Source organism: Mytilus californianus, unplaced genomic scaffold (assembly GCF_021869535.1).
Source record: "Mytilus californianus isolate M0D057914Y unplaced genomic scaffold, xbMytCali1.0.p SCAF_1, whole genome shotgun sequence".
NCBI lineage: Eukaryota > Metazoa > Mollusca > Bivalvia > Mytilida > Mytilidae > Mytilus > Mytilus californianus.
The window spans coordinates 85,889,162-85,914,404 of record NW_026262581.1 but is presented as its reverse complement, the minus strand read 5'-3'; the positions used below and the strand labels follow the sequence as shown (position 1 = coordinate 85,914,404).

General features: G+C 30.6%; 1 protein-coding gene across 3 annotated transcripts in view; it reads left to right on the top strand.

Moving 5' to 3' along the window:
• Positions 1-1,463: 1,463 nt before the first annotated feature.
• The window catches only part of LOC127725467 (serine/threonine-protein kinase Sgk1-like), a 58,830-nt gene continuing 35,050 nt past the window's right edge, over positions 1,464-25,243 (top strand). The window contains exons 1-3 of one of the 3 annotated variants that reach the window (XM_052232456.1): positions 1,464-1,592; positions 10,117-10,200; positions 24,133-24,278. In XM_052232456.1, coding sequence (XP_052088416.1) covers positions 1,491-1,592; positions 10,117-10,200; positions 24,133-24,278 — 332 coding nt within the window. In that variant the 5' untranslated portion in view covers positions 1,464-1,490. Of the gene's footprint in view, positions 1,593-9,448; positions 10,201-24,132; positions 24,279-24,869; positions 24,880-25,243 lie in introns of those variants that run through there. The other 2 variants (XM_052232445.1, XM_052232484.1) reach the window with 2 other exon arrangements.

Here is a 25,243-nt window from a genome sequence, read left to right as displayed (position 1 = left end):
CATTTACATATTTTTAGCAATGACATGATTTTATCCAGTATATTGTAAGATAGATAATCATTGATTGTTCATATCAGTATTTTGCAATCTGGTCAAAGATTACTCTAGCTCAGTTGGATAAAGTGTAATAATAAACGATGACAATCATTATACAGTGAATATTTGTATTTTCCATGTGTATACCATTGTATACTGGATTCTTTCCTGTTTTGAATGCACAAATTGTAAACTGAAAATAAATCTTTGAAAGGACATAGAGTTTTATAGGACTGCACTGTGGCTAAAGCAGACATAAAAGTAGGTGAAATATTATATAGCTAACTTTTAATAGCTAGAGTTATCTACCTTTGTGTTATATTAGGCTTATTATATATTATCAACTGTGAGAAAATGGAATGTCACCTGACAATGTAAAGCTCTAGATAACATGTATTGTTAATACTTCTTTAAACTTGAAAAATAAATCAATGAACGTCAGCTTCTAGTATTCCAGAGTATATTGTTTAAAATAAGACTAACAATACATGGGTTAAACAGCTATATGATGCATCTGACATTATATATATTAATGGACATGCTCAGATTAAATGTTGGTTAAATAAAGGTCCTTTTTTGAGAAATTTTGTTCTTAATGATCACTGGAAATTAACCAGGGCAATTTAAATGCATTCATGTAGAATATGAGAAAAGAGTAACAAAAAATTGCTGTATTCACAAAGTTTCATGTGGTACATATTACAGAATAATGAATTAAACTAATAAAATGCTATATATGATTCACAGATAAGAAAACATGAATATATACCTGTGTATTCTTATTGTTTTGTGTTGACAGACAAATCTGGTGTGTATTCTAAAGGTCTAGCATATCCCTATAATTCTTATCATATACATATCTAATCTGAAATTATGCCCCAACTCATAGAGTGTGTTGTATACTGTAATAACCTTTTCTGTCTATTCTTCTATAACTTTTTGTACATAATACTCCCCATCTGTATTGAGAAGTGATTTGACATAGAGTGTGTTGTATACTGTTATAACCTTTTCTGTCTATTCTTCTATAACTTTTTGTACATAATACTCCCCATCTGTATTGAGAAGTGATTTGACATTTGGTTTGAAACTTCACAATAATGTTGAGTTGTATTGTGTAGGCCATTTTCAGATCTGTTCAACAGTTACTTCTTGTTTTGCAATACATGTACTTTGAATTTTTATAACAGCCACGGAGGCTGAGAGCAGATGTATGGTATCCTGTTACCTAGCTTATGTATGACTGATTTTATATATGGTGTGGAATTGTATAATGTTGAGTTGTACAGTGTAAGAAAACTGTTTTTGAAAATGTTATTATACACACTGAGCATGGAATATTTTGTTAATGTCTAATAATGAATAGGGTTTACTTTGCATGACATTGGGTCATTCCTGTCCACTAGACATCCGATTATTATAGGTAACTATATATTTGTAGCTAAATTAAAGAAATGAGTATGGATGGACTTGCTGGATCTATAACAGATCATAATAAACCTACCAGCGCTGCCATATCTGATTATCAAACCTGGGAAACAGATAAAAGATTTGTGGTAAATATAGTCAATCCTAGTACATGTAGTTAAGAGATAGAGATAAATTTCTCACCTGTGTGCCCTTACAGTAAAGAATTGTATTAACACAGCTAATGTTGACCTTGTGATTTCAAAGGTCTTAATTGGTGCAGTAACATTGCTGAACTACTTATGCAAACTACTTATTAAACAGGGATAACAAATGAAATAGTTCGACATATGAAAGACGATCCCTTAATTTGACAAAAATCTTACTTTTAAACTGACATTGGACAAGTTGGCTGTTGATATGAGACAAAAGATAAATTTTATATCTGAACTCTTCTGTACTTTTAAGAAGATATTTTTAATAACTTAATCCATTTTCCAGATTCACATAAATTGTTTTTCATTAGATTAGAATGGAATTTCTGATTAATTTGTTATAAGGTTTTCTGTCTGACTGCTGTCCTTCAGATGTCATTGAAGTGATTACCATATCTAAGAATATGCCATATATGTTTAGTTGGAAACATGACTTTCTTAAGTTTGATTCATAAAGGAAATCAAGAGAGATTTCGCTCAGTGGCTCAACTAGATCATGCATCTAAGACTAGATTGATAATTTAGTCTTAGATGCATGATTTTTTTTATTAGTTGTTAGTGGCTTTGAACTAGCTGTCAGTAACTGTGAGTACTCTCAGATCTGTACTTAGTGTCTTTTTGTTGTTTGGATGTACAAGTACCCGGCCATGTCCACTTGTATTTGTAGTATTTGTATTTTTATCCATCTGATGAGTTAAGCCTCTTTCAACTGATTTGTATAGTTCGTTCTTATGTTGTACTGTTACACCACTGACCCAGGTTAGGGGAGGGTTGGGATCCCGCTAACATGTTTAACCCCGCCACATTCTGTATGTATGTGCCTGTCCCAAGTCAGGAGCCTGTAATTCAGTGGTTGTCGTTTGTTTATGTGTTACATATTTGTTTTTCTTTCATTTTTTGTACATAACTTAGGCCGTTAGTTTTCTCGTTTGAATTGTTTTACATTGTCATTTCGCATGTTTCGGGACCTTTTATAGCTGACTGTGCGATATGGGCTTTGCTCATTGTTGAAGGCCGTACGGTGACCTATAGTTGTTAATTTCTGTGTCATTTGGTCTTTTGTGGAGAGTTGTCTCATTGGCAATGATACCACATCTTCTTTTTTATATAGACTTTCACAACTTCGCTGTTTACTTAAAAGTTCATGTCTTTTTTATTTGGCTATAAAACCTGTTTCTAGTGTATGTGTTAAGTAATACATATTTATTATATGCAATTAATAACTAGTTTTTTAACCCTTGTTGTCATCTCTTGTCATTTTATCCTTGAAAAATGTTTTTTATGAACTCTTTTGACACTTAAGAACTTTTTTCATGACAATAAATAATAGAGGGAAAAGACTCCAAACTTATACATTTATTATCTGCCAATTGTTAGATATATTTTAATTCCAGGTATAGCTATTGAGACAATTGATAGCTGCTAGAATCAAAATTGCCTCTGAAACTTAAAATAAATGCATCAATATAAAGTTTTGTGAGTTTAAGGACTTTGGAAGTGTCTTTGTTGATAGCTGTCTGTCATATTTGTTTTTTTCTTTAAACATTTTGTCATAAATCAGGCCATTGGTTTTCTTGTTTAAATTGTTTCACATTTTCTCATGTTGGTGCCTTTTAGAGCTGATTATACCTCTTGGGATTTGCTCATTATTGAAGGCTGTACAGAGACAGGTAGTTGCTGACATCCACATCATTTGGACTCTGTTGGCTAATTGCCTCATTGGCATTCGTACCACATCTCCTAATTTCTTATGTAATTTGTGTCTTACTAGATCCTTATTCAAAAATAGAAAGCATATCATGTAGACAGACATTTCTTGTTTAACAATGCAAATTTTTTTTTTTTTTAACATAATGCATTTTTAATAACACATTACTCTCTACTTGGATATATCTGTTAACACTTTCTTCTATGAAATTCACAGATGATTTATATCAATGGTGGGTCAGATAAGTACCGATTATCAGGTTGTCTGCATATTTTATTGATATTATAAAATATCAGCTGCAAGTCACAATATGAAATTTTTTGTCAAGTAAGTGCAGTGAACGAGTTCAAAAAGGTTTCATATTGTGCTGCACCCTTTTATAATGGTCAAGCTGTAAAAGTGAACATTATCTGTGACTTCAGTGTCAATCAGAAGTAAATAACCACACAGTATGCATTATTTTAAAAAAAATATTTCAAATAGACAAAATGGTATGTGTTTTTCTCATTGTTGAAGGCCATATGGTTGCCTATAATTTCTTACATCCACTTCATTTGAACTTTGGTGGATAGTTGTCTCATTGGCAATCATACCACATCTCCTTATTTTTAAAATGAATGAAAACTATTATGCAATGTTAGGATCTATAAAATTTCATCGGCTTATAATAGAGCATGAATATTTTTTGTTAAATTAAAAGCATGAATATTTTTTGTTAAATTAAAAGCATAACAAATTGAAGAGTGCTACTAATTTTGTATTTAGGTTTTGTTATTCTTCATGTTAATCTTTTTTGGATTGTAAGGTCTCAAGTATGGGTATTATATCATAAATAAGACATGTACATAATAACAAAATTACTCCATATCTTTCACAGGTCAGTAGTTTTGAAGATAAAAAGTCCATATGTCAAACATATACTAAGCACTATAATATTGCTGACAGCTTAAACTACTTGAAAGTGTTCACTTCACTGATCTATAAGTGCTTAGAAGAGATACACATATTGTCACTGTTTTAATTTGTTGTTTGATTTAAAAACTTTAGCAAAAAGTATTATGAATTTGACTTCTATCTCACCCTTTTGGTAAATGATGTGTGCTGAAGGTTTTGTTATATTAGATAAGTATTTGCTTAAATTAAGGCATTTAATTTTGAGACAGCTATGTAATATGTTAAACAACTTTTATGATTATTTAAAATTTACTAGACCACAAAATATTATTAGTATATTACTTTTACTTTTGTCCTAGTCATTTGATATTTAAAAACATTTTTATTCTTTCCCTCATCCACCTTTGTTTCTTGAAAAGTTTGAAATTGATGAAATTCCCAGACTAGAATTCACTGGGTGGTGTATTTACAGTTTTTCCAAATTTTTATTTTCTCTTTTAAAGAGTGCACATGCAGAAAAGCATTCTTAATTCACAAACTGTAAAATAATTCTCTTTGCGATAAGATTATTGCCCATTTTTAGGATTTTTTTCTCCAAAATACTGTTACCAGAGGCAGAGGTGCAAATGAATGCTTTTGAAAGATCAATCTTTTATCTTGATGTGGATTTTTTTTTCAGTGGAACTTATGCTTATGCATCTTCAAGATCCAGAAGAATTTGCACCTACCATAATACCCTGTTTATGGAAATTTGTCTTTAATTTAAAATTTAGAAATAGCTTTTCACTTCATACTATAATTAGAGTATCAACATGTATATAAGATGCAAACAATACTAAATAATGCACCTACATTAAACTTTTAAAGGCCATAGAAACAGATGTTAACAATCCAAATTTACCAACTGGGACATTTTTACTTTCTCCAATAAAGAGAATCTAATTTTAACTGGATATCAGACTGTAACTGTACTGTAAGATGCATTTTCAGACCACCACTAGGACTATTTTCTGTTGAGTGTTGATATTTAAAATGCTTTTATAAAAATAAAGTCCATATCTCATCAGTTAATTGTAAAGTTGTATAAAGTCAAGAGGCTTTCCCACTCCTAATGGTGAAAAGTACTGGCTGGTGAAGTCCCTGAGTGGGACAACCAAAAGTTGACCAGTATTACTACTTGCTATTTGTAATCATTTTCCAGAGTAGAGGAAGATTTTTATCATCTTTTAAAACTATTAAGACTTGTAAACGTATTCTAAATATAAAATTTATTTCACTGAAAATAGATAATCAGCCTTTGGCAACTTGTAACTTCTCATATTTATCATTGACCTAAGTTGTAAATATTGACCTTGCTTTGGAAAATAGTTTATTTTCTTATGACTAAAATAACACTTCATATGACAATGAAATATGAAGGGGAAAATATGAAGAAAATTTTTTATTTCCAATTATTACAGGGGCCCAAAGAGCATTTATATATAAACATTTGACATGACAATAACATCTATAATTTGTTATCACAAACAATTAAATAACATTCAATAAAAATTACTTAAAAAAAAGATCATTGACCTGCCAATATTAGTTTGATTGGAGAAAGAAGATGGTCTATAAAACAAATACTAAATTATAGTTTTTCGGCTTTGCCTTTTGTCAAACATTAACATGTTAGATAAGCTATCTTTAACCCCTTGTAAAGAGAATAATTATTTTTCTTTTAGAATATATATATATAGGACTCGGAGGTGCGATGGTCACGCTGAAGCGTGATGGTTTTCACCGAAAAGTGATGATCCTTTCGCTAATATGCGATGGTCTATTTGACACATGAACTACTGTACATATTTCCACTTTTATGAGAAGTAGACTTTTTTAATTATTAAAAGTACCGGTATATAAATGTGCTTTTATTTTTAGTCCATCAAACCTTTATGGCATTTCGGTATTGATGATATGTATGTGTCTGGTTAAAAAAAAAAGACATTTATTTAAAAGAATAATCCTGCAATAAGCTTGATTACCATACAAATTAGGATTATATGATAATTGTTTACTGTTTGACTATCATCTATAAGTACCAGGCTAATATTATAGTTTCATCTATACCTTTATTTCACACCTCTTGAAGCGGTGTTTGAAACAATTGAAATACAAGAATATATTTCACATTATGTATGTCCTTAGATACAGTTTTATACTAAAAGAGAAATCGTTATATTTTATTTTGCTGCATACTTTGGATGATTGACTTTAAAACCTTAAAAGGTGCTTCTAACAAACAAATTCACTCTACATCAACATGTGAACATGAAAAAAATAAATTTATGTGTAATCCATTGCACTTCGGCATAGCTATCAACAAGATAGCGTCACAATACTGCCATTGCACTTGATTAAAAACGCACTTCAGCTTGTGCCATCGGGGTTTAGAGTCTTACATATATATACAATAACTTTCAGATCTTTTATGTTGAAGATCCTTTAAGTTGTTAAGTCAACAAATAGAAGAAGTATTTGTAATATTAGTAAGAGCTATCATTTGACCACACTCACAGTGTTCAAATACATGTATAACCCTTAAACAATTTACACTAAGATGTCATTAAATGTAATTGGATATCCTGCATTTATCAATCAATCTTTCAAATCACATAAGGTTAAATTGCTGATTAAGACCCCTTTCTTAAAATTATTGAAATCTATCAATTTGCAATACCATAATATCCTGGAGGAAATTAGATATACCTTATCAGGCTATTAGACCTTAATGTAATGTGCATGATGTGAGATGATGTAACTAGGCCATCATCGGTGGGTTCATAAATATTTTTAGTGTTAACCAAAAAGTAAAATCACAAAAATACTGAACTCTGAGGAAAATTCAAAAAGGAAAGTCCCTAATCAAATGGCAAAATCAAAAGCTCAAACACATCAAACAAATGGACAACAACTGTAAGAGATCATAAAGATCTCAAAGGCAAACTTCAAGAATGACAAATTCAATCTATCTTTTATTCAAATGAAGAATTATTTCTTGACAGGTAGATATACTTTTATCAAAATAGCATGTAACAAACAGTTTATTGACATGTAGGTCAGTAGTGTCCATGTAGCCTTCACATGATGGCAAAGCCAAACTAGAAATTACATATTGTATACACATGGTGTAGGAGGCTGTTTAGTGTATAGGTAATGTGTTTGAGTGGAACAATTTTAATTTAACACATATGATATTGTAAAAAAATGGTGCATTAAAATTATTCCTATTTCTGATACAAATACCATGCAGTACTTAAAACAGTTTTATTTTAAAATTGATAAATCTTAACCAAAGCAAAAGATCACCACCATATAAAAAGATATCCAGTTTGAGATATTTATTTTATTAGTTACAGTTGTAACTAAAATTGCTTTTGTAAAAAGTTTCCATTTCTATTAGGTCTATCGTTGTTTTTTTTAACATTTTTACGGTGATTGCCTATTTAATAGTGAAATAACTTCTCTGATCTTCTCTTATAGAAGTACTACTACTGTTTTTCTCTGTCAGTCTGATTGTTATGCTGTCAATCCCAATTATAGTCTTATTCAGATATTATTTTTTGAAGAATTGATAAGCCCTGTTGATGTCTAAATGTTTGTAGAAGAATTGATATGCCCTGTTGATGTCTAAATGTTTGTAGAAGAATTGATATGCCCTGTTGATGTCTAAATGTTTGTAGAAGAATTGATATGCCCTGTTGATGTCTAAATGTTTGTAGAAGAATTGATATGCCCTGTTGATGTCTAAATGTTTGTAGAAGAATTGATATGCCCTGTTGATGTCTAAATGTTTGTAGAAGAATTTATATGCCCTGTTGATGTCTAAATGTTTGTAGAAGAATTGATATGCCCTGTTGATGTCTAAATGTTTGTAGTGTTCCTATTATTTTTCTCCTTGTTGAAAGCCTCACTGTGACTTTGATGTGAAGAACAAAAACAAAATTACTGTTGTTTTGCTTTTAGTTTTGTTAAGTACCTGTAGGGATTTTTTTCCTGATTTAGTACCCCATATCACTTCCTTTCCATACTGTTACATTCTTGGTGGAATTGGATGCTTGCAAGATAAACAAATGAGGGTTCTTTGCTATTAAGAGCCCTGATTTTTTGAAAATGAAAGACTATTTTATGTTTATAGAATAAAGTAACATTGTTCTGTGTTGGTGAATACATAACTTGAGTAAAGCTTTATTTAGAAGTTGAACAGTTGCTTTTTATTTTTAACTTATTGAAATTTATATATAGAAATAAAGTGAAGTGGTATATATGATTTCCACCAATTCCATTTCCATCTTTCCACCAGTGACCAAAGAACAAAGATATTGACAAATATGATCACTGTACAGCCTTTATCAATGATCAAAACCCATACCATATGATAAAGTAAGCAATATAAAGGCACGTGTATAAAACCCTCTGCATTACAAAATGTGAAACAATTTTTTACTTCACAATGGAATTTGCAACGTCAGTTGTATTTGAATGACATGGAGATTAAAATAGATATTTCTGTGGGAGTTGCTCGAAATAAAATTCAATAAAACATTTTTAAAAATTAAGTCTATATTTATCACATGTTTTTATTTGTATACTTTTTAAAAATGAAGCATTTGTTTGTTTAGATAAAAAACATCTGATTTCCATATTGGTTGAACCAAAAGGTTAGCAACTTATATAAACTAAATAATGCTTTGATGTCATGATCTAGGCTCATTTTAACCTGGTATGAATTATATTTTTCAATATTTTTACACCAAAAGTTTTTGACAAACATGATGGCCACGCTTGTTGAAATTAGATGGAAAAATTATTTCTTAATAAAATTAATTCGTACTGTCTTGATTTATGCACAGCTGATTATTAAAGATGTTTCAGAACAATAGTTAATTTTTTTTTGAATTTTATTAAGTAACAAAATAATTGTATCATTCAATTTAATAAACAAAGTCTGTAAATATGACTAATCACATTATATTTGGGGAAAAAATTCATATCTGTCAGAAATTCACTCAACAATATGTCAAGATTTAATTAAAAATTTGAACACTGGTTGAAGCACTGTCTGTCAAGGTTATTATTCCTTAATTAGGTAACTAAACTTTGACAATTTACCTGTAGAGTTGACTGATAAACACCCCTGTGTGGTCAGTTTAAAAGAATGTGACGATCCATTTGAAAAGTTGACAGTGAAGGGAAGAGAGAGAGATTTAATAGCTTGACATATAGTTGTTAATTATCAGTGTATTGTAACAAAGTACCAGCTGGTATATATAGGCCACTGTCTAATAAGCTGATGTACTAAGTTTGTTATGAAGAAAAAGGGACTATAGCTTATTAGAAATACAAACATAAAAAATCTCTATGTTCATGTGCAAACATTAGATCTGAATTTGTGAAGGAATACTTTTCAAATTCTACATTTTTTTTGAAAGCAGAGGACAATTTTTATCTCTAGTGTGAACAAATGTGACTTGCCATTAGGAAGTGTGTGATCTAATGTGATAAACAAATTATTTGCTTAGGTTCCACAAGATATGAACTGGTGAGCGGATAAATGACTTCAGTGATTTAGAACTGATCTATACTAACCTTAATATTGGACTTGAATGAAATCGAAATACACCTTATCATTGTACAGACAGTACTTTGCTTATTAGTAATGACTAAGTTACAGTATTAGTATTTGATACTATAAACATGGAAGAACCTAACATATCAGTGACATTAGAGCTCAGTGGCAAATGTAAATCATCAGTCAAGAAGAATATCATCCAGTCAAATTTAATGGGAATCATTAAATATGTTCTTCCTCTGCAGGTGTATAAAGTAGTGGTCAATGCTGACAATAAGTCTTGGTTCATCTTCAGAAGATACAATGAATTCTATCAACTTCATGAAAAGGTAAGTTTATCCATAGATGTATAAACCCATCTATGGTTTATCATACACAATAATACTTTATGAAGAATGGAACAAGATTTAAGAGGCAAAATAAAACTCTATGATTTATTTATCATAATTTGTTTGACCTCTAGATGTTATTTTGTGTTTTGTGTTGTGTTACAAGATTTTCTCAGAGCCATTTTACATTCTTCTATTTTGATGCCTCTTAAATGTTCTATTTTATTTATGCAATAATATCAATATGCACAAGACTGGCTTATCATGCACTTTTGGCAAGGCTGTTTATTATTTTTATGAATGCCTTCTTCATTAACAACTCAAACAGTTGAGGTAAACATTTGTGCACAATATATGTTATACAGGACAGTATTCACTTCAATAGATTCAAATAAAACAGGGTAACTACACGTAAAACCTTTATTCATTGCATCAGTTTGAGATTACTATAACTCATGTGTAAAAGTAATCTCAGCTTCAGTAAAAAAAAAACTTTGAATATGCAAGGAGGCAATTTGAAAATACATAAAATGTGGACACATTCATAACCAAAAATACTGGACAGTACAACAGACCACATCAGACAATTGAAGTTATAAATTGAATCTTCTCCTCTGAAACTACTGGGCCAAATTTAATCAAATTTGGCCACAATCATTATTGGGGTATCTAGTTGAAAAAATGTGTCTGATGACCCCACCTGCAAACCAAGATGGCCGACATGGCTAAAAATAGAAGATTGGGAGGTAAACTGCAAGTTTTGTCTATTGTCTTGAAAACCGCTGAATAGAGAATATCTGACAGGGACAGAAATGTTCAGAATGTCCAATTAAGTCAAAATTGTCATACGACATTTTATAGGAGTTATTGCCCTTAAATGTAAAATTTTACCAATTTTTTCATTTTAGCTTTTTATTTTGAAAACTATAATAGATAGAGAGAAAATTTATCAGGAAAAATGATCAGCAAGACAAGATCTTCAAATAAGTTATCATAGCAGAAATCGTTAGATAACTCCTTATTCATTTGGATTTATTGCCCTTTAATGATGATTTGTAACAATTTTCTGCGTTCTTGCCTAATATTTTACAAAAATCTTCTCCTCTGAAACTAATGGGCCAAATTTTACCAAACTCGGCCACAATCATTAGTGGGATATACATGTACTGTTTTAGAAAATGTGTCTGATGACCCGGTTTGCCAACCAAGATTGCTAAAAATAGAAGATATGGGTAAACTGCAAGTTTTGTCTATTATCTTGAAAAATGCTATGAAAAGAAAAAATCTAACAGGGTCAGAAATGTTAAGAATGTTGAGATCTACCTGCTGTCTATTTACGTCAAATCTTTTGGACAACTTCTTACAGGAGTTGATGCCCTTAAATGTAAAATTTTATCATTTTTTTTTCCTTTTTGTCTATTATTTTGAAAATTATAGTAGTTACAGAGAAATTTTATTTGGAAAAATGATTAGCAATACTAGAGCTACAAATAAGTTAACATGGCTGAAATCATCAGATGACTCCTTTAATATCTTTCATGAAGACTTTTACAATAAAGTAGCCATTGTTGAAGATGCAGGTGAGCGACACAGGCTCTTTAGAGCCTCTAGTTTAAAAAATTTCAAATATATGGTAATTTTATAGATTTTTGGCCAGTTTGATTTAAAACTTTTTTATTTCATTTAAATTTGAAAGCTTTTCCATATCATGTTGATCGCATGCATTTTTACTTTTAAATTTTCCATACCAAACCAAACATTAAAAAGCTATATATATCCTAGTTTAAATGGTTATGGAATGGTGTTTAATTAACTCTGGTGACTTACGTTTGTACTACGTACATCATTTATTACCAGTTTTGAGATAATTACTTATTCAGGTGCCATACATGTTTCCATTTTTTTTAGTGACTAATTAAAGTGCACCAGGTTTAATCTTTTAAGATTTATTATTCTATTTACATTTTCTTATATGTATATATACTTACTTGACTGGGATCTAAACATAAAAGCAGGTAGATAAGAATTATTTAAGTTTATTTTAACACCATTCATTTAAGTTGAATTAACTTATTTCAGTTTGTTGTACAATTGTCCTTTGAATATGATGTGTTGCCAAGATTATTGTTTTGTATTGGTTTTGATCTCAGTCTCAGCATCAAATTCTAAAAACTTCCACATAATTCAAATTGATTGATTGATTGTTTATTCTTAATGCACATCAGGACAAAAAGGTTATATCTTGACAAGAGCCCTTACTAACAGATAAGCAAAAGAGTTAAATTTTAAAATCAGATAAAAGGTCAAAGAGTTAAAACTATTGTTAAGGTTTTTTCAGGATATCAACCAAATCTATACACAGATTTCATAAACGTGTTGAATTAAAATTGAGAATGGAAATGGGGAATATGTCAAAGAGACAACAACCCGACCAAAGAGCACACAACAGCCGAAGGCCACCAATGGGTCTTCAACGCAACGAGAAAATCCTGCACCGGAGGTGGTCCTCAGCTGGCCCCTAAATAAAATTGTGTACTAGTTCAGTGATAATGGACGTCACCCTAAACACCAAAACATATAAATGAACTAAAATTTAAAAACATACAAGACTAACAAAGGCCAGAGGCTCCTGACTTGGGACAGGCGCAAAAATGCGGCGGGGTTAAACAGGTTTTGTGAGATCTCAACCCTCCCCCTATACCTCTAGCCAATGTAGAATAAAGAAACACATAGCAATACGCACAGTAAAACTCAGTTTGAAAGAAGTCCGAGTCAGATGTCAGAATAGGTAACAAAAGAAACTAAGCAAAATGACAATGATACATAAATTAACAAAGGACTACTAGCAGTTACTGACATGCCAGCTCCAGACCTCAATTAAACTGATTGAAAGATTAAAACTTCATCATATGAAAATCAAGTACAGTCCCTCCCATTAGGAGTTAAGTATCATACCATCATAAAATATATGAGAAGAACATAACCCGTATCATGCCAACAACTGGTTTTAGAATAAATGTGTTTATTTCCGATGCAAAGACCCTATGAGTGAATCAATATTAATACCAAAATATGCAATCCTTAATGACTTGACAACAGTATTGTAACTATATCCTTTCCGAATAAGTCTGTTTAAAGGTTTGGTTAGCTTTTGAGGTGAATGCCGACATTTTTGTGCTTTGTAAAGAATATTACCATAAAATATTGGATGTGAAATACCTGAATGTATAAGATGTCTGCATGTTGATTTATATTTACGAATGATGTCCTTGTACCGATGATAAAATTAATAAATGTTTTGACCGGTTTGTGATATTGAAAACCCTGGTGTAATAATTTTTCAGTAATACAGAGATTTCTTTCGTTGAAATCAAATACGTTGTTACATACTCGAGCGAATCGAACAAGTTGAGATATATAAACACCATAAGATGGCGACAAGGGAACGTCACCATCTAAAAATGGATAGTTAACAATAGGAAATGAAAAATCATCTCTTTTATCATAAATTTTGGTATTAAGCTTCCCGTTAAAGATAAATATATCAAGATCCAGGATAGGGCAGTGTTCATTGTCAGTATTAGCTTTATTTAAAGTTAGTTTATTTGCAATTGCAGGTTATGAATTTTGGTTTCAGTTGTAGGTTATTTTTCAAAATATATTTGTTTGTTATTTTATGTCTGTTTACACACCTACAAATAAAAAAACAATTTTTTTCTATTATTTAAATTAATTAAAGTTTTTTGTCTTGCCTTAACGGAGTCAAAAAGTGAGACTTAGCGTCAGCAACAACAATATATTAGTTTGTGATTAGGTCAGTTGATGGAGAACCGCTAGTGGTAGGTCAGTGATATTTTTTATGCAGTTGTATTAGCAGTGGCAAATCTCATTTCCATGGAGATTAATTGGCCTTGCCCCCTCAGTCATGGTCTATTGACTTTGAAACTTTTGCTTAGTTAACATGTATTAGTTTGTGATTATGTCAGTTTAAGGGAGACCACCAGTGGTAGGTCTATGGTATTAGGTATGTAGATGCATTAGCATTGGAACATCTTATTTCCATGGAGATTATTTGGCCATGCCTCCTCAGTCATGGTCTCTTGACTTTGAATGTTTTGCATAGTTTACATGTTTAAGTTTATGATTAGATCAGTTTAAGAGGAGCCACTAATGTTAAGTCAATGATAGTCGGTATGAGTTGTATTAGCATTTACAAGTCTCTTATCTATGGAGATTTTATTACCCCATCCTTACATCAAGGTTCATTAACTTTGAAACTTTTACATTGTTTACAAGTTAAAGTTTGTGTTTTGGTTAGTGTAAAGGGCACCAATTATGATAAGTCAATGGTATTTGGTATACAGTTTTATAAGCATTGGCTTTTCTCATTTCCATGGAGGTTATTTGGTCCTGCACCTTAAGTCATGGTTCATTGACTTTGAATTTTTTGCATAGTTTACATGTTTAAATATTGCCATTTGGATTCAGTATCTGCATTATACTACCAAAATTAAAAAAAGCCGAGACATATCTTTGGGTCAAAAGTTTATTGAATTTAGGGTTTAATTTTATGTCATATAGAAATGTTATTGGATGAAAGTTTACTCCAATCATTTTTCCATATATTCAAAACAAAAAAGGGGTCTGGGATTCCATTGAATGGCGGCATATCTCATTCAGAAACTGGATTGTACAAGGCATTTTTGGCCACCTGGGATACAGCTGTCATATGTCAGTATAACTTGGCAGTCACACTAATCCAGTATACTCAATTAAAAATCATTTTGCAAGATTTTTTGGAAAGACTGAATTTCAAAGTACAAATAAAGTCCATATTTATTTTTACAAACTTAATTCTTGTCTGAAGGACTGTGACATGTGATACCATTGTCATGTAAATAATAAATATGATCATGCATGCACTGGCAAGATGCACTGAGCGAAAATCTGATAAAATGACAATGACTGGCTCAGATAAAAGTATGATTATCAGATGTCACTACAAATTTTGTAACAGTATCAGTATATGTATTCAATTGTGTCAGCAGTTTACTGTTGTGGTTGACTTACCTGGTTGTTAAATTATCACAAATGTCCTCAATTATGACAATAAAATTTGTTTATTCTCTATTTTTAGAGAATACCATGAATGTTAATGAAATAAAAATTTAAATTGCCATAAAAAATATGTTTATGTTATTAAGTATAGTGTTTCTCTCAACCCCAAGGTCAAAAGTTATTTTATACATTGTTTATTAATAATGTTAAAAAAAATGTAGAACAGGTATATAAAAGAAAATTTGATCAAATCTTGTAAATGAAGCTTAAATAGTGGACTATAGGGTTGGGTTAGAATAGGGTTGATTACAGGAAAGCCTTTTTTTAGGTATTGCAAAGGTCAGCTTAGATGTGTTTGAACAAATAAAGTGCAAATTAAGATTTAGTCAAAATTAGTATATTGACGAAATTTGCAGAACTTTTTAGCAGGCGAGTGTGAGCTTTTTGCTATCACTTGGAGTCAATCGTCATCCGTCAACGTTTACCAAAATCATCTATGAAACTACTGGGCAAAATTTAACCAAACTTGGCCACAATCATCAAATGTGGTATCTAGTTTCAAAAATGTATCGGATGACCCTGTATTTTGACAAACCAGGTCAACATTGTTAAAATTAGAACATAGGGGGTAAAATGCATTTTTTGTCTGTTATCTTGGAAACAGCTATTGATAGAGAAAATCTGACTGAGCAAAAGTGTTTAGAAAGATGATGTCTACATAATGTCTATTGACATCAAAACTGTCAGACGACTTCTTATAGGAGTTATTGCCCATAAACTATGAATTTTACCAATTTTATGCATCTTTGCCTATTATCTCACAAATTATAAAAGATAGAGAGAAACTTTATCAGCAAAAATGATTTAAGCAAGACAAGATCTACAAATAAGTTAATATGATTAAAATAGTTTGTCAACATCTTATTGAAGTTATTGCCCTTTAATGACAATTTTCCCCAATTTTGCCTATTATCTTGAAAATTATAAAAGCTAGAAAGAAACTTTGAATAGCAAAAATAATCAGCATGACAAGATTTACATTTAAGTAAAATGACAGAAATCATTAGTCGACTCCTTTTTGAAGTTATTGCTCTTTAATGACTATTTTTCCCATTCTTTTTATGCATTTTTGCCTATTATCTTGAAAAGTAGTATAGATAAATAGTAACTTCAAATACAAATTAACCAGCAAGACAAGATCTACAAATAAGCCAATGTGGCGGAAATCTTCAGTCGATTCCTTTTTGGAATTATTACCCTTAAATGATAATTTTTACCTTTTTTTTGCATTTTTGCCTATCATCTTGAAAACTTTGAGAGATAAATAGTAACTTTAAAAGGGAAAAATGATCAGCAGAATAAGATCTACAAATATGTCAACATGACTGAAATTGTCAGTTAACTCTAGAGTTCTACCCCTGTAATGATGATTTTTACTAAAGAGTGGCCATCATTGAGGATACAGGTGAGGGACACAGGCTATTTAGAGCCTTTAGTTTTATTGTATACATGATTGATCATATGGTTGTTTGTTAAATGTCCAGTAGCAGAATTTTTGACAGATATTAGTAATGAGGATTTAAGATGAGATCCAGAAGTAATGAATTCTTGTTTATTGGCCTCATTTACTTTAAAAGTGCACAATGGATACGATGGCTGGAATTTTCTAGAGGTTATAAGGGATATTTTCAATTGAAGAATTTTTCTTGGCAATATCTTATATGCCAGTATTTAGTGGTGTAGGAAGATGGTGTACTGGAGAGAACCACACCCATCAGCAAGAAAACTGGCAATTCTTGTCAATAATTAAGGTCTGAGGATTGTTCACACCTTGCCAAGAGAGTGGTTCATATTCACAACTTCAGGTGATCACTGTAGAGTATTGCCAATGAGACATCTGTCCTCCAGAGACCAAAGGACGAGGATATAAATAACTATAGGTTACCTTACAGCTTTCAACAATGAGCAAAATTAATACTGTATAGCATAAGGCTCCTGACTTGGGAAAGACACGTAAAAAATGTGTGGTGATTTAACATTTTGTGCAAACTATGACCATAGAAATCAGTTTGAAAAGGTTTGAATCATCAGATCGGCACCAAAGCACACACAAAAATCTTAACAAAAAGACAAACACACAAGGTACCGATCTAAGAGTAATCAGTTACTGAAAGCTCAAATTTCAACTAAGAAATAAACCATGTTTTCCAAGACTACACTTTGCATGTTGTTAAAGGAATCATAAGAAAATATTGAGATTCTGTGGCATAATTATGATGAATTTATTTAAAAAGATGCTTAGGCTAACATTTTAAATATGATTATGCAACAAATATTTTACAACATGCAGGTTTTGTTTAATTGAGTTGAAATTTTAGACTCTGCACAGAAGGTTTGATTTTTGTACTAAGTTACTTGAAGAGTAAAGGTTATTTGTATGATTCTATTGAATTTGATTTTAAATAAGTCAGGTTATGTACTTGTGTCATTCAGATTGATGTGATTTTTTTATGAGGTAAAAAACATGGAAAAATAGATATCTCAGCATACTGTATTATTCATGTATTTTTTTTGTTGACATTTAAAAGGTCATTGAAAGGTTAATTAAATCTGAATGTACTGGATGATCTTAATTAAATCAACTAATTATTTTGCTATGATAGTGATCTGAATACTTAAATATTTAAAACAATGGTGTCTCGTTAGGTAAAAAGACTTAAGAATTTCAGTCTGTTTGTATAAACTTATAACTGTGTTGGAAATAGTTCACTCTTTTATAATATGATTAAGTCATTTATATCATTCCTATATAAGCTTATCTTTTAAAAAACTCAGCCATAAAAATAACTCATGGCATGGTTTTTTATTTTCAGTTTATTATGGCTAATAGGGACATTTGAGACATAAGTATCGCTTGACAAGTTTTTTTATCCAGCCATTATACTAAAAGAATTGTCAAGAAACTGCAAACTTGGAACAACTTAATTAAGTTCTGGAATTTTTGTTGAAAAAATAGGTACTGAAAATTGGGGTCTGGTGGGTTATTGGAAATACATGTATTTTTTAAGGCCTTAATAAAATATAGGTCTTAAAAACTATACACCGACCTTTTTCTTTGCAACCAAAGAGTTTATTTTTCTCTATATTAGTAGAAAGGTCTAAAAGTGGTTCCATTTCAAGATTGTGATAGACATCCCTTCTTTTCAAACAGTATGTCTATTTTTACTATAAACTGAAATGAGAACATAAAAAACCTAAGAATTTCTTAATGACAACGGTTTAGACTGTAGATAACACGCATTGAGTTGCCATTAGCAACTATTCTAAACACCTCAAACAGCATCTACCTTATAATATTTACAAAAAAAAATTAAAATAGTCAAAATGAGTCAAAATGTTACTTTATTAGTTTAACCATCATGACTTTTTATTTTTCATAGAAAGAACTAAGTGGTTAAACTAGAAATACAAATGTTATATTACAATATTTCTGATATAAATAAATATTGGCCCACTGATTGTCTGTAGAAACAAATATTTTTACTATAAGTTTAACACTGACAAATGACTAAAAATGTTTCACAATAAAATATATGTATATTAAATAAATTCTAATATTGATAAAATTTCAATTGATAAGAAAAGTTAGGAGATGATGGTTAGCTTTTATTATATACTAGTACATGATTTTTAAGCTAATAAAACAAACTCACAGGGCACTTTTCAGAACAGGTACTATTTTTTTTTTGTCAATTTGTATTAAATTTGCATTATTTTGGGGTTACAATATTTAAAAGGTATCTTTTTTGAGTATGTGCAGACAGGTACAGGCAATTTTGGTGATTATTGGTTAAGAATAGGCAAGCTAAAGGTATAGCTCGATTGATCTTTAAGATTTATTTAACTGAGAAGACATGATTCATTATAGAGAATCACAATAAATTTTGTAATGATACATCTTTCCTGTCATACTGTAAAGCCAGGGTTACCTCCCTTCCTATATTTATTTACATAAGGTGGTTCATATGATGTAGATATCATTCACTGATCTTAAAAACTTAAAGAAAACTTTAGATAGGAATACAATGATATTTCTTATCCAATATATAATAATCTCATTTAACTACGGCATAAGTTGTCCAAATTTTAGGTCAATGTTAGTTTGGATTATAAATGGCTTGAACATAAATAAACCTAAGGACTTTAGATAGTGTTAAGTACGTTTGAGGGAAAGGACCGGTCATGCTTAAGGCATACTTTATATAGAGTATTTATGTTCCAATAAATTCTAAAAGTGGTAGCATTTCTTTTAAGATAGTGTTGAACTGTAAATAGCATTTACAATAATAATACATGTATATCAGAGATGTATATAGTTCAATATTTGCCTCTTTTATAAAGTTTTAAAGTTTTGCAGTGTAATATTCATTTATCTCTAAACATTACATTCTGTTATAAAAGTCTTTAGAATAGCATGTGATTTTAAAGTTTTTTGTTATATCAAAATTCTTTTTTCTTTGAATATTTCATTGAACATAAGATAAGAAAAAACTAGAGATATTATCAAATATTTCCTGTTCATGGGAAGCAAGCAAAATGTTAGAATACAAAAGCATTTCAAGCTGTCCAAACCTAACATCTAAGTTTCTAGAGTTTTAATAGGTATGTAGGTAGATGTGTTTCACAAGTTAATACATGTAGTACATGTAGTTGTAAAATAGAACTTTTAAAGTGGAATGCCAATGAAATGTATAATTTATTGTAAAAGGCAGTCCACAAAAGGCATATGGTAGACATTCCTACAAGTCCGAATGCTCATATGTACCAGTATGATAGTTACAGTAAGGTTTTTACATGACATAAGCAACATAAGGGGTGTATAGTTGAGCAGGAACTGCTTACCATTCATTGTATGTTACTTTGATGACTGGTATATGTCCATTGACCTTAATCTCATTTTCACAGTTAAATGACAGCTTAAAAATCTATATAGTTTTTTTTTGGGGTCACATGATTTATGATGGGACAACTGGTATTTGGTATATTAGACTCATTGCAATGTATACATTGCAATGGCCGTTTTCTGCTCTTCGGTTGGGTTGTTGTCTCTTTGACACATTCTCTGTTTCCATTCTCAATTCTATGTCTGTAAGACAAGGTTCACCTAACATTGACCTCATGTCATAGTTCAGAGATCAGTGTTGATGATTAGGCCCATCTCTGAGATACTTTTAAGTAATAAGTCAACTATATTTGGTGTAAAGAATAGCTTTATATTGTTCATGTCTGTCTGACAGAGTTCATCTGACCTTGACCTTATGTTCATGAATCATTGATAGTGTTTACTTTCTGTTATAACTGTAGTTAGACCTTGATATTAAAAACTTTCAACATAAAATCAATCATAATCAGTAAAACAGCAAAACAGCAAAACATTTCAAAGTCTTGTTTACTGTAGGTCCACATTTTTTCCATTTACCTGGCCTGTAAGTAACAGATAGTATATAATATTCTAAATTGCTTCTCTACTTTTGACTGAATTAAACAGTAAATTACAAGGAAACCCTGCCCTATTACATGTATTTGTTTGAATGGGGTTTGATTTAATCACACAAATTTTCTTGCATCATGATGTTATTGAGCAGAATTATCATGAGTTTTGGACAAGTATTTTGCAAGATTACTTGACTGCACATATTAATGGATTTGTCAAGATTTTAAATGTCTTTCACAGGATCAAATAACTTATAGAATCAGCCAAGATGTGATAGAATCAGCCAAGATGTGAAAAAACAACAAAAAGACAAACAACATATCTAAACAACAAGACACCACAATGTACCATAGCCTAGGAATCCCAACCCAATTTAGCTTCGCGTCTGACAAGTTGAGTCAGGAACCGAGGCTAAATGTACCCAAATGAGCCAAGATTGATCAGAAAACCAACAAAAATTTCAAACAACAAGTTCTTAAATGAAATGAAATCAATCTTACAACTGAGTTCATTATAAACAGAATCAAGCAATTGAACTTCAATTAATAGAAAAGAAAGGATATGGGGTATCCATCCATGATACTAAATCAGTACATGCACAGCAGAAAGCAAAGGGTAACAGTGCTTTTATTGCTGTTCTTCATCTCAATGCCACAGGGATGCCTTCAACTTGGAGCAAAAACTCTCACCTCACTCAATTAGTTCTTTCAACAAAATTAAATTACTACTTATACATGCACAGCTTGAATTTGTTTAACATGAAACATATGAGCTGCATCTGTATATTAGTTTGTTTATCACAAACCTTTCTTTACCTTGTATCTGTCAATTTTATTTTAAAAATCATGTGAATATTCATTGACATGTGCTTTACTTGTTAATTCATGTAATTTTTAGTAAAATATAATGGCTTTATGACCTGTTATGGTACCTTAAAATAGTTAAAAACAATAGTTTAGCCAAGGATATTGAACTACTCATCTATTACTTAGGGGTAATTTTGATAGTAATTTACAATGTCAATATTTCCCACCAAATGAAAAAAGGTATCTCTGATGAATTAGGCCAAAGATGTCAACAATAGATGTCCATTAAATGGGACATATATTTTAAATTTGATTTTCATTACAATCCAGAATGTAATTCTGATATTTGAGTTGTTACTCTACACTGTAATATTGGTAGCTGTACTTTGTAGTAGTTTCAAACAGCAACACCTTTAAGTTAGGAACAGATATGAACAGGACACTTTTATTGATCAGTTACAAATATTACTTGAACACTCATGTTTATAAGGCTTGGATTCTGAATTGATGATATGAAGTAGTCTTAAAATCTGGTGGTGCTCCAGCTTGTTACTTTACATGTACATGTATTACGATATTTTATTGAACTTTTCTTTTATATCTAGGACATATCAGTCATTTGTGTAAAGTAATGTGATGTGTTTTACTGCTTTTGAAGCACAGGCACTTGTCACTGATTTTTTTTAACCTAATATACCTTAATTTAACACGCACAAAAATAAAGAATTTTTGAAAAAGAAGGGGGAGGGCTAAACAATATTGTCCTGTCCCGTCTCCAAGTACCTATGAAAAAAAATCACATTAGATTTATAATCAAAACATCATATTAAGGTCATGTTATGTGTTATATTAAGGTACACAGGTAATTTTTTCAGAGACAAGTGCCCATGTTTTGAAGAACTGTTTAAAGAAGAATGGCTATTGTGTGGGAACAAACTTGTAGAACTATTAACAGTTGTGGGTAGATCTTTGATTAATGTTTTGAATGCTTATATTGATCTAGTTATACAAAGCATATATTGGTACCCACTTCTGTCTGGTTTTATTTACATAATGGTATTTAAAGTATTACATGTTTTCAGAGTATGCATTTCAAGTAGGACTTTTGTAATAAAACGTCACAGAGATTAGAATCGGGAATGATTAACATGTACAGACCATATAAGTTTAATTTGTGAAGGATTAAACATTTTAAATTAAACAGGATTGATATTTAAGACAACAATAATTACAGGCTAATTTTTCCTGCATAAGGTGTTAAATAATTCCAAATTGGATTGGCATTAAAGGTGAGAAAAACAGTAAAGAAAGTTTTTTTAAAATGATATATGATATATAATGATATCTGTTAATTTGAAAGGTAATCATACACTCTGAAAATTGTAATGAACTGCAGTTAAATTTATGATAATATTATTTAAATTTTTGTATCATGTTAGTATCATATTAATTTAACGGTGTACATTTTAAATATCAGTTGTCCATATTTCTTTGTATGATGTTGCAAAAAATACTTTTGTTACTGTGTAAAAAATGATTTGTTTATTTGTTAATTTGGTTGTAAAAAGATTATACATTGTTGTTACATTAAAGTGATCTTGAATTTCATTTTGCAAAGTACATTGTAAATAAGTCCAGTATTATAGTATGACCTATGTTTATATCAATGTCCTATATATTGTTTGGTTGACAGAGTGTACACCTGTATATACTGTGATAACATTACCAATGCTATAGTAGTAAATACATGTACGCCTGACCTTTAATAGGGTTCACTTTATTGATTCAGAGATGACCAATATTTTACCTGTAAACATGATATCTTGGGTTAAAAGTACTTCATTTTTTTTTAAATATTTAAGTCAAAAGGAAACAAAATAACCATTTTTTGTTGTATAAAGCCATTTTTGTTTTATAAAGGTAGCAATACCTAAATAATACTTTTGTTATATTTTTTTTTTATGGTGAAATATTATTTTTCAACATACTGACAAATCAAGCATAATTTGTACACAGTTTAATTAAAGTGTTGATATGCCTTTACTTTATTTATTTTTAATTTGTTGACAATTATGGGATCTGATTCCTTTGCCTGCATGATTTTTCAATAATATTCCACAGATTTTAGCATGCCCGACTGAATTATTTTTTCAAATATGAAAGTCAAGACCCATTCAATTTTAATAACATGTATCAACAATTTAGGTGTAACAAAAGTTGGCACTCTTTCCAAATAGTGAGTCTGTCTTTATTGGTCACTGTAACAGATGGTCAGCTTCTTCTACAATATTTGTTTGATAGACAGTGTGAACATGTTCTCAATGAAGCTACGATTAAGATGTATAGCAATGAATCGTAAGTCTATTAATAGTAAGAATGTTCACATGTCAGGTATTTTGTACCAAAAAAAAAGGTGCTTGCTTACAGGAAAAGATGACAGCAAGTATGTTTTTCTTGTACTCATAAAGAATAACATCTTCTTACATTGTACATTTGTACAATAGATGATCGGTTATCATTTGCTTTTCGTTGTCTTTCAACTAATTTGTGACACAGAATAATTATTTTCTTTAGATTAAGAAGTTGTATCCTGATGCCAACCTCAGACTGCCAGGAAAAAGGCTATTTGGTAATCTAGACCCAGACTTTATACAGCAGAGAAGAGATGGCTTAGATGAATTTATACAGAAACTAGTATCTCACCCTAAAATCTCTCAACAGTAAGTGAATTTGTACAGAACTTGTATCTCACCCTAAAATCTCTCAATAGTAAGTGAATTTATTTTGAAACTTGTATTTCAACCTAAAATCTCACTACAGTAAGTGAATTTATACTGAAACTATGTCTCGCCCTAAAATCTCTCAACACTAAGTGAATTTATAAAGAATTGGTGTCTCACCCTAAAATTTCACAACAGTAAGTGAATTTATTAAGAAGCTTGTATCACACCCTAAAATCTCTCAAGAGTAAGTGAATTTATACAGAACTTGTATCTTACCCTAAAATCTCATAACACTGAACAGGAAGTGAATGATGGTACAGAAACTTGTATCTTCCCCTTAAATCTCACAACAGTAAGTGAATTTATACAGAAACATGTATCAAACCCTAAAATCTCACAACAGAAAGTGAATTGTACAGAAGCTTGTAATTCACTCTAAAATCTCTTAACAGTAAGTGGATTATACAGAATAAAGTATCTCACCCTAAAATCTCACAACAGTAAGTGAATTGTATAGAAACTTGTATCTCTCCCTAAAATCTCACAACAGTAAGTGAATTGTACAGAAACTTGTATCTCACTCTAAAATCTCTCAACAGTAAGTGAAGTGTATAGAAACTTGTATCTCTCCCTAAAATCTCACAACAGTAAGTGAATTTATACAGAAACTTGTATTTCTCCCTAAAATCTCACAACAGTAAGTGAATTTATACAGAAACTTGTATCTCACCCTAAACTCTCTTAACAGTAGGTGAATTGTACAGAAACTTGTATCTTACACTTAAATCTCACAACAGAAAGTGGATTGTACAGAAACTTGTATCTCACCCTAAAATCTCACAACAGTAAGTGAATTGTACAGAAACTTGTATCTCACTCTAAAATATCAACAGTAAGTGGATTGTACAGAAATTTGTATCTCACCCTAAAATCTCACAACAGTAAGTGAATTTATACAGAAA